This window comes from Limulus polyphemus, unplaced genomic scaffold, assembly GCF_000517525.1.
Source record: "Limulus polyphemus unplaced genomic scaffold, Limulus_polyphemus-2.1.2 Scaffold367, whole genome shotgun sequence".
NCBI lineage: Eukaryota > Metazoa > Arthropoda > Merostomata > Xiphosura > Limulidae > Limulus > Limulus polyphemus.
In genome coordinates, this window is record NW_013665977.1 from 1,702 (window position 1) to 11,686 (window position 9,985).

General features: G+C 30.5%; 1 protein-coding gene across 1 annotated transcript in view; it reads right to left on the reverse strand.

Moving 5' to 3' along the window:
• Positions 1–1,591: 1,591 nt before the first annotated feature.
• LOC106457733 (ATP-binding cassette sub-family A member 3-like) overlaps positions 1,592–9,985 on the reverse strand; it is a 135,134-nt gene continuing 126,740 nt past the window's right edge. Inside the window, exons 15-18 of the mRNA XM_013917179.2 lie at positions 7,264–7,358; positions 5,912–6,793; positions 4,624–4,749; positions 1,592–1,857 (exon numbers count right to left, since the gene is read on the reverse strand). Coding sequence (XP_013772633.2) covers positions 1,592–1,857; positions 4,624–4,749; positions 5,912–6,793; positions 7,264–7,358 — 1,369 coding nt within the window. The remainder of the gene's footprint in view (positions 1,858–4,623; positions 4,750–5,911; positions 6,794–7,263; positions 7,359–9,985) is intronic.

Below are 9,985 nucleotides of genomic sequence, written 5' to 3' on the forward strand. Positions count from 1 at the left end.
TCTAAAGAGGTTATAATTTCATTGTAGAGATCACTAATTAGGCCACATTTGAAGTATTGTGTTCAGTCTTGGGCTCTTTATCTAAGGATTGTTGAAAAGGATTCAGAGAAGAGCTACTAGAATGGTGCCTGGGATGGAGGGGTTGTCATACTAGGAGAGGTTAATATCTCTGAATTTTTTTTCTTGAAAAAAGAAGAGTTAGAGGGAATCTGATTAAGATGTGTAAGATTGTTAAGGAAATTGACAGTGTTGACGCATCATCTTTTTTCATACTTAATGGTGCGATGGTAGGACACAAATATAAATTTTGACAAGGTAAGAGTAATTTTCAGCAAAGACAGTTTTATTTTTCTAACAGGGCAGTTGATGTTTGGAATGGGTTGTCTTCAGATGTCATGGATGCAGTAAATTTAAGTGCGTTTAAGAGAAAGCTTGATAAGTTTATGAATGATATGGGCTGGATTTGAGGGTTTTTATTTATATTTTATATTTAATAGTCTTAGTTTAGTTTAGAGGATGGGACAGCCTAGATGGACCAATACGTCCCCTCTTATTCCTAAGCATTATGTTATGTTAAATACATGAGTGTGATATGTAATATGTAAATGCTATTATTCTCCCATAGTATGTATTTCTTACCTACAAAATTCTTAGATTTTTCTAAATTCAAATTCTGGAAAATACTAAATGCAGTTGAGATAAATAATTTTCTTAAAAAAATGGAATGAATTGGTAAGTAATGGGTTAAAAATAAAAGGAATAATGAACGTAACATATTATTAAGGGGTTGTGGAATGGTTTAGCTCAACGAAAATGTACATAATGAGGTTGCACTTTTAAGCAAATTCACTGAAATATGCAGTGATGTAGTAATGGTAAATCCACATGTATGTTTTAAATTAAAAGTTAACCTTAAAAGTGGAAACTAAAATTTATCTGGATTTGAGCTTTGTGTTTAAAAGAGCCCTTGCAATATTAAAAATCTCAAGTCATGAATTCATGAGTGAAGCAGGCAGAAAGTAGAATTTACAACTAATGCAATGTGAAGAATACTTCTGTATTTTATATCAATTTGTAAAGTTCAAATTTTCTTAAAAGTTTTAGTTGAGAAACAATAAAGGTTAATTTAATATTGCTTTCTAGTACTGATAAAAGTTCTAATAAATTAATGTAAGCTTCTTATTCTTATTAGGAAAGACACAAAGTAGCTATATGAAAGCATATAACTGTATGCCAGGGAATATGAAAAAGAATTACAGTAATTTTATTTTTTACTAAATCCTTTCCATTTACCGTAATTTTTTATGTATTGTGATAAATGACATACAGTAGTGATCAAATTTAAATTTTATACACTCTAATATCAATTATAGCCATGACTTTACCAATTTTCATAAATGTGGCAATAGCAAGTGAAAAAGTTTTATATTCCAATCATTTTATGTCTTGTTTTGTTGTTGTATCAAATGCAAATTTATTATATGAAATTCCTAATAAAATATAAAATACTAAATTTTAAAAAACTTTTCACACATACATGTATAATAGCATGAAACTTCCAAAAATTATTTAAAGAGGCCACATGAATAACTTAAACAAGTTCAAACTTACATTCACAACACTTCACTGTGAGATCATTGCCAAGTGTAATAAGAACAGGGCATATATCATTCATGTTTTCCTTTGTAATTTTATCACACAAGTTGTTTACTTGGCTGATTCTGTTGATGTTTCCAAATCCCCATGTCAGAGCAAAGTTTGGAATAAAGCGAAATATCCAACACAGTATATTAACTGTATCTTCTAGATCAGGTCTGACAGATTCTATTATCAAACATATTAGAGACAGTACCATTCCTGAAAAAAATAAAAAATCTCTTACCATAATAATCCTTCAGAAAAAAAAAATCACTAAAATTAAAGCATGAATATAAAAATTGCAGCTTCTTGCTAGTTGTTTTTATCCAACTAATGTGTCACATACTTCCACCAACAGTATTGTAAGTTAAAACTCCTGTCTTAGTTTTTGAGGTTGCAGCAAAAAACGTTCAAAATGTTGCTCCCTTCTACAACTAATGCAGAGTTTCCCATGGGAAATTTCAACCCTCTTATGTCTGTGGTATCTAAAATGTAAATTAAAAAAAAATACTTCAAGTTACTTCATTTCAAAGCAGTGTAGAGGTCTGGGTGTATTAATAATCTAAATGCTGTTTGATCTTTTAGGTTGACTAATATGACAAGCAAAACTGCATGTAAGGTTAATGTCAAAACCCCATTGAAACAAACAATGATGAAACCAGTATTAAATTTTACTCCTTTATGTAGAATTATCCCATTGAACTAAACCTTAGCGTTAAATGTTTTTAGAAATAATACAGTTCAACAGTTTGTTTTCTCAGGTACAAACAAAAATCGCTTAAGCATCAAACATCACACAGTTCAACTTCAAAAACTGCAGTAGTAAAAAGTAAAAATTAAATGAGAATATGTTACACAAAATTACAATCTACACTGATACGTGTTTAGTTTGAAATATTTATCATCAATACCCTATCCATAAAATAAGAAAACATTATGATGGAATGTATTTGTATGCAGTTCTATAATTTTGTATATTGGCCTAAGACTGTAAAATGTACAGAATATTTTAATTAATACATTTGATGTATGCAAATTGCATTACATCTTTAAATTATTGTTTGTTTGTTTAGAATATTTGTGAAAAGATACTGAATGACTAACTGCACATAGCCATCCCCAAATTTTAGCTAATAGAATAGAGGGAAGACAGCTAGTTAACAGTACCTACCACCAACTCTTTGGCTACTCTTGCCTGACCAAATAGTAGGATTTGATCATCACTCTTATTGAACACTCAAGTACTCAAAGTGCAGACCAAATTTTGGCAACAACAGGATGCAATGCATGAATCCTTGAATTCACAGTCTGAATACACTAACCACTAGGCCATCCATAGTCATCTTTAATTTAACAAGTATGACTTAACATAACCCAATTAAGCATTTGCCTTAGTGCACCTGAATCTTTAGAACCAAAATATGATAAATTTGAACAATATTGAATTAAATACTAAACAGAAGATATACATGTTTTTAGCTTCCAAAGAGCTCTTTCAAATTTGTACTCTATAACAATAACTTAAAAAAACTTTTTCCTAGTTGACATGTTTCTGTAAGTAAGTAAGATTGTATAGTTTACTACCTGAGAGAGGACACTAAATATAACAGCAAACCAACCCCTGTATATGTATATAACAAATGCAGTATGCAAATACTACATACCTTACTCTCCTATACAGTAATTTCAGATCCAAAATGGTTTTAAGTTTTCTAAGTGCTAATTCTGAAACTACAGGTCATGTGTGGAATTGAATCTGAAGTGTTCCTTTATGTCAACTTTCTGGCCAAGTTGTCTTCCATACACAAGGTAAACTGATATACAATGTCACAATCCCATGTAACAGTAGACATTTATGCATAACAGTGCCTTTTTTCTGATTGGTTAGTTACAGGTAGAGAGAATGTGTTTGTTGATGCAGTTTTGATGCTTTCAAGAGAGATTGATTTTGACCTCCATGGAAGTTTGTTTTCATGCTTATGAGGACCAATAATCTGCCAATGAAATCCAGTCCTTCTTTAGCTATACCTATTTCCATCTGCTTATCATGTTGTACATTTGATTTTATCTTCAATTCATTTCAAAGTTAAGTTTGTTTAAATTTGTCTTTAAATTTGAATACAGGTATGTTTTGCAGTTGTACTAACACTACCTTACTAACTATTCCTTTTCTTTAATTTTCAACATATAGTTGTATTTTACTCAAACTTCAGTACTATGTTCTCTCTCTTTTTATCCACCTGTAACAAATTACTGTACTTTTCCTTTCACAGACAAAATCCCTGAACCTCATTTGTAGAGATCATGTAGCTGTATGCTTGATTTAGCCTTTCATTAGCACAAATGTATAAAAATCTTGCCAATATAAAGTTTTTTTTAAAAATCCCTTTATTTTATGCATAATTGCAGCAACATGTGACTACCCTCCACCAATCATATTGCACCACCTATACTAGCTCACTCTACCACTGCAGCACAATCTTCACTTTCTTGATTGGCATTGGAGAGTTTAGACGTGTATTTACCTTGTTCTTCATGTGAATCCTGCTCATTTATGTGTGGTTTCTTGCTAGTTTCAATTTCAAGTTTTGAATTAATAATTAATTTTGTCTTTTCATTTATCAAGTAAGTTTGTTCATGAAATTAGACCTCACTGAATCAATAGATAAATTCATTATCATTTCATGGACTGGAGTTGGCATTTTTTTTACAATATAATCCAAAAGAACCTGCCCAATGATAGAATACATTATAATAGTACCACAAATAATAACTATAAAATTAGAAAAAGAAGTAAAAATGTCAAAAATACAGCTTATAACTTGTCCATGTTCTTGCACAATAAAATAACAGCAAGATTGATTAGACAAGAGGATAAACCATTGTAATACTCATGAAATTTACTCTTTCTGTGGAGATAAAAATACAACATGCTAACATTTAGTGTACTGTCTAATATTTTCACCCAAAATATCACCTACTTACCTCCAATAATGTTGATTATAGCAAGCAAAACAAAACCTGTGGATGGCGACTTGGGTAAGAATGAGAAGATATAGCTCAGTGGAATTGAAGTAAAGCCATAGAGTAGCATCAACAAGAATAGAGCACCTAAAAATTATAAGAAAATTTTATCTATACTTGACTTCTTGTTAAAATGGTACTAACTTAATACCCACATAAACATGTAAAAGTTTTAATATGTTTTATTAATTAATGTTGATTGCATAACAAGTAAATGTATTATCTTTGTAAGTGTTTTATACCAAATTCTTATGCTATTTTGTCAATTACTTAATAATGCTTCCTCAATATCAACTATTTTCTTTTTTTCAATTTAAGCTTATTATTAAACAATAAAGATATGGGTCCATCTTACATGCAGTGGATAAAAACAACTCAGAAATAATTAAATGTGTTATGTAAAATTATGGTGTCCAATTCAAAAGAAAATATCTCATTTACAAATGGCAATAACCCTACTGGACTAATGGTTAATGGAGTTGAATTACTGAATGACCTTATTGATCACTGAATTACTGAATGACCTTATTGACCACACAAAATTAATCCATTTTCTCTGAAGATCACATAAACAAACAACTCCTACAAAGAAAAAAATAACCAAAATGGTCTAAAAACTTAAAATCATAGAGCAAGAGATACACATTCTAATTAAAAACAAATACATGTTTACATCCTTAAAATATCTAATTTAAAAAACAAACAAACTTTTCTGTAGTTCTACATGTAGTTTCCTTATTTAGAAATATTTTTCATATAAATTATTTACCCCAGTTTCAGAAATTTCTTGCAAGTTTTAACTAATCTTTTGTTTTAAACATTCTGTCAGTTTTTAAAATCATTTTAGAAAACTTATGTACTTTTCTTAGTGGAATAAAAATCCTTAAATGTATAAAAGCAGTGAAGATATTTGATAAAATGGTCATGGAAAAACTTTCAAAGAAAATTATATAATTTTTACCAAAGCATTTATTTATACTGAATGGAGTTCAAAGATAGAAGAATAACTTTACAATATCTCATATTTTAGAAATAATCCTTGAATATATTCAATTAAATGTTCATAATATAAGTATGAATTCCAAAACCTAAACTAGCTAATTATCTTTATTACAATAAGGACTTTATTTACCTATTAAAAATTAGTTATTTTCATAAGTTTTAATTTCAGCAGTTTAACTTGCAAGATGGGTAATAAATTTTACATGAAACAAATGATTTTATACTTTGCTACAGTTTTCATACTCACCTATGGATTCAGGTTGACCAGAATAAATATTGTTAGGGTCATAAGCCAAAAACGGAATAAGAAGAAGTACAGAACAAACAAAATGAATGCTGAAATCCCAGACAAAGTTCATCATCCAGTATGTAATTCCTTTAACTCCAGTCATCAGCTGAATTAATTTGGCCTTAGAAATTCTTTCCTCAACTGGAAACAAAATAAAAGCTGAAGAAAATAAAGTGAAAGCAATTGGTAGAAAAATTGTGTAAAGAAATCGGCTAACAAAACTAGCTGCCACATTCTTTAAAGTTTTAATGGTGCTTCCTGTTAAAGGATGATTTACCACTGTTATGGAAGCTGTATCAACTTCTGTTACATAACGTAGCATCGTGGTATGCATCAAATTTAAAGACATTGCTGCAACATGATATGGTTCTCCATTGTACCATGAAGTTAATTTTAAAATGTTGTCTGAAGATTTAAAAACACCTCCAACCATATGTTTTTTGACAAAACTGCTGAAATCATCTTCTCCAATTTCCAGGAGATATTTGTTTGGATCTGAGACATTTTCTTTCACCTCAACACCAGCACGTTCCAATGTTTGTTTGTATAGAGTGATCCACTTTGGATCCATATTACCAGTGTACGCATAAAAACCTTTTGTATAACCAAAGCTTCCTTTAAGGTCCAATCTGAGAGGTGGGGAGTCATTAGACAGTCCTCCACTGGAGAGTTTATCTAGCCATATCATCAAACAAATGATCAAAATAGGTAAAACAAGTTGAAACAATGCCAAAACCCAGTGACGTTTGGTATAGTGGAATCGTTTGATTAATAATCCTTTCAGTTGTTGGAAAAACAGCATCAATCCAGTCAACTTTGGTAGGTCTGACCTTTGCATAACTGGAAAAGAGCAAAAAACTTATTCATGTCACAAAAAAAATTTCACTTATCTGTAGATTAATCCTTTAAATTATTCCACTCTTCTATTCATTATGTTATGAACAATTTGTCATCACATGATTTAGCTATATCTATTTTTATCAACATCATTATGTTTAATCATTAGTGAAATAATATTAAATTTAAGCCTTTTATTATATACATCTTAAATTATACTGTATACATATTATTTTTTCAACATCTTTCATGTTGCTGCATAATAACAATTGTCCAGATATTAACAATTGCAAAAAAAATTTTACAAGGTACACACACACATCTCAAGCATAAGTTTTTTCATTTAACAAAATAATAGGATCTATTTAATTACACCTTCACTGAGAAAAGAAGAGTATGCTCATTAATACCCATTAAAATAATGCTTTTAGGTTTACATTTAGTTTTAATTAAAACAAAAAAGAATACACTACCTGCAATGGTCTCAGTATGTGATTCTTCCCATTCATTAGTAGGCTCTCTAGAAGTACTACTTTCTTTCACTGCATCTTCTGCAATCTGCCCTATCCTGGAAATTTTCATGTAAATATGTTTTTAAAGAAAATAGATGATATTAACATGAAAACTTTCATCATATGATATAATAACTTGAAATGAAGAAATATTTTTCAAATATATAATTAATTTAACAGACATATACGTGATCAACAGCACTTTCAGTTGCTTAATTTTAACTTAAGTTTCACTTTTTTTTTCTTCAGTACTACAGTCAGGCTGTTGCAGTGAAAATCAATAAATTGCATTACATATACAAGAAAGGCATATTCACATCGATAACAGTAACATTCAAATATTATATCAAAATAAGCATGTATGTTTGATGAATATGTATTCAATAGATAGTATAAGATATAAGGTTAGATTTAAGGTGTATTAGAGTAGAAACTGCCCCAATAAAGACAATTAAAATATATACAACATCCACAGTCATAAATACATTTCAATCTAATTTCAGAAAATAATAAATATTTGAATATTTGTTACAAAGTAAACTAAAAATTTGTAACAATTATTTTTGTTAATAATTCTAATAAAATAAATGTATATTTCTAGTACTTAAAACTATAAAGTATGATAGTAGCATTCTTCTTAGAGTAGATCTCAAAATAAAATTAAAAGACCTCTGGGTATATAATAATAATGCTGTACATGTTGGCATATGGAGATCAGAAATAATGATATTGTTATGACAGTGGAAGTCATGTGATGCTGGTAGCACGTCATGAGCTTCTAGAAAATTCATGTCCGTTCGTAAAGCCTCGAGTGTTTACTAGATGTGCGGTATTCTTGTATACAAGACCGCCAAGAAGTGACGGCAACAATGGAATTGAATTGCAAACAGAGATAGAGACGGACAATTGAGTCAAGCGCGTGAATCGTTCGTTGTGAATTATAGCCTTTGTTTAAGTTAACTGACTGTGGGAATTAAGTGTATTGCAAAGTTGTATTGAGAAAGAATAAACTAGTTTTATTTACGAAAGGACATGTATCGATAAAGTTTCTTCGGAAAGAATTTTTACGGAAAATTAACAAACGAACAGAGATGTAACAATATTTTGGTTACAAATTTCAAACAAGCCAATTTTGAAGGGATAAGACAAGAATTATCTGTTGTGAATTGGGAAACTGGGTTATTTGGAGACACTGATCAAATGTAGAACATTTTTAAGGATAAAATTCTAAGTATTCAAGATAAACATAGTCCTTATAAAAAAAAAAGGGTGGTTGCAATTAAAAAACCAGGTTGGATTACAAAGGGTATAAGAGATAAAATTAAAGAAAAGCATCACAAATTTAAAAAAAATTAAATTGACTGGTATGACAGGAAATTTAGAAGATCAAGAGACTGGATCAAACAGGAAATTATGACATCAAAAAGGATGTACCATAAAAGTTTTGTTGAAAATGTAAAACTTTTAACAATAAGGATTTTTTTAAGTGCATTAAAAGTAAACAAAATGTTGGAATTGGGGAGCACCCTTGAGGGATGATAAAGGAAGGCTAGTATCTGATGATTATGAGATGGCTGGATTATTAAACTCTGCTTCTTCTTAATGAAGATTTTAGCAGAATTCTTCACATTGAACAGTTGATACATGCAAACAAGGTTGAACAATATGGCTGCATTAATTCTGAGCTTGTTAAGAAAAAATTGGGCCATATAATATTTCCCAAAGGGTTTGAAAGAGATTAACAATTGGATATGTGAGCCACTTGCTACTATTTTTTGTAAGTCCTTGAATAGTGGGCAGGTGCCAAAGGATTGGAAGTTAGCTAATGTCATTCCTTTTTTCAAGGGAGGTAATAAAAATTGTTCCAGTAATTATAGGCCTATTAGTCTTACATCAGTTGTGAGAAAAGATTTGGAAAATCTGTTAAAAGATGCTTTGCAAAGCATCAAAGTTTAACAAAGTTTAGTGGTTTAGTTTGTTTTGAATTTTGTGCAAAGCTACACGAGAGCTAGATGCACTAACCATCCCTAATTTAGCAGTGTAAGACTAGAGGGAAGGAAGCTAGTCATCATCACCCACCACCAACTCTTGGGCTACTCTTTTACCAAAGAATAGTGGAATTAACTATTACATTATAATGGCCCCATGACTGAAAGGGCGAGCTTGTTTGGTGGGACGGAGATTCGAATCCATGACCCTCAGATTGCGATTCAAGTGCTCTAACCACTTGGCTATGCCAGACCTATTCACTGAGGAAAAATCTTGTCTCACAAATCTTTTGACATTCTTTGAATGTTATATAGATGAGGGTAAGGGTGTATATTTGGCATATCTGGATATTCACTAAGCATTTGACAAAGGTGCCACATAAAAGCTTGTAAAAAATTATCTCTTTAGGTGTGGGGGATAAGTTAACTAATTGGATGGAAGAGTGGCTGGATGAAAGAAAGCAGACGGTTGTTATAAATGGAGTTCAGCCAAACTGGATTAATGTCATAAGTGGGGTACCTCAGGGTTCAGTTTTAGTATCTTTGCTCTTTTTGATTTACATCAATGACATAGAAGAAGGAATATTCTTGGATGTTGCTAACTGTTAAGAAGATGCTGCTGCTTCATAAAAGGATTTAGATCATTTAGTGAGTTGGGCAAATAAATGGCAGATGGGTTTTAATTATAATAAATG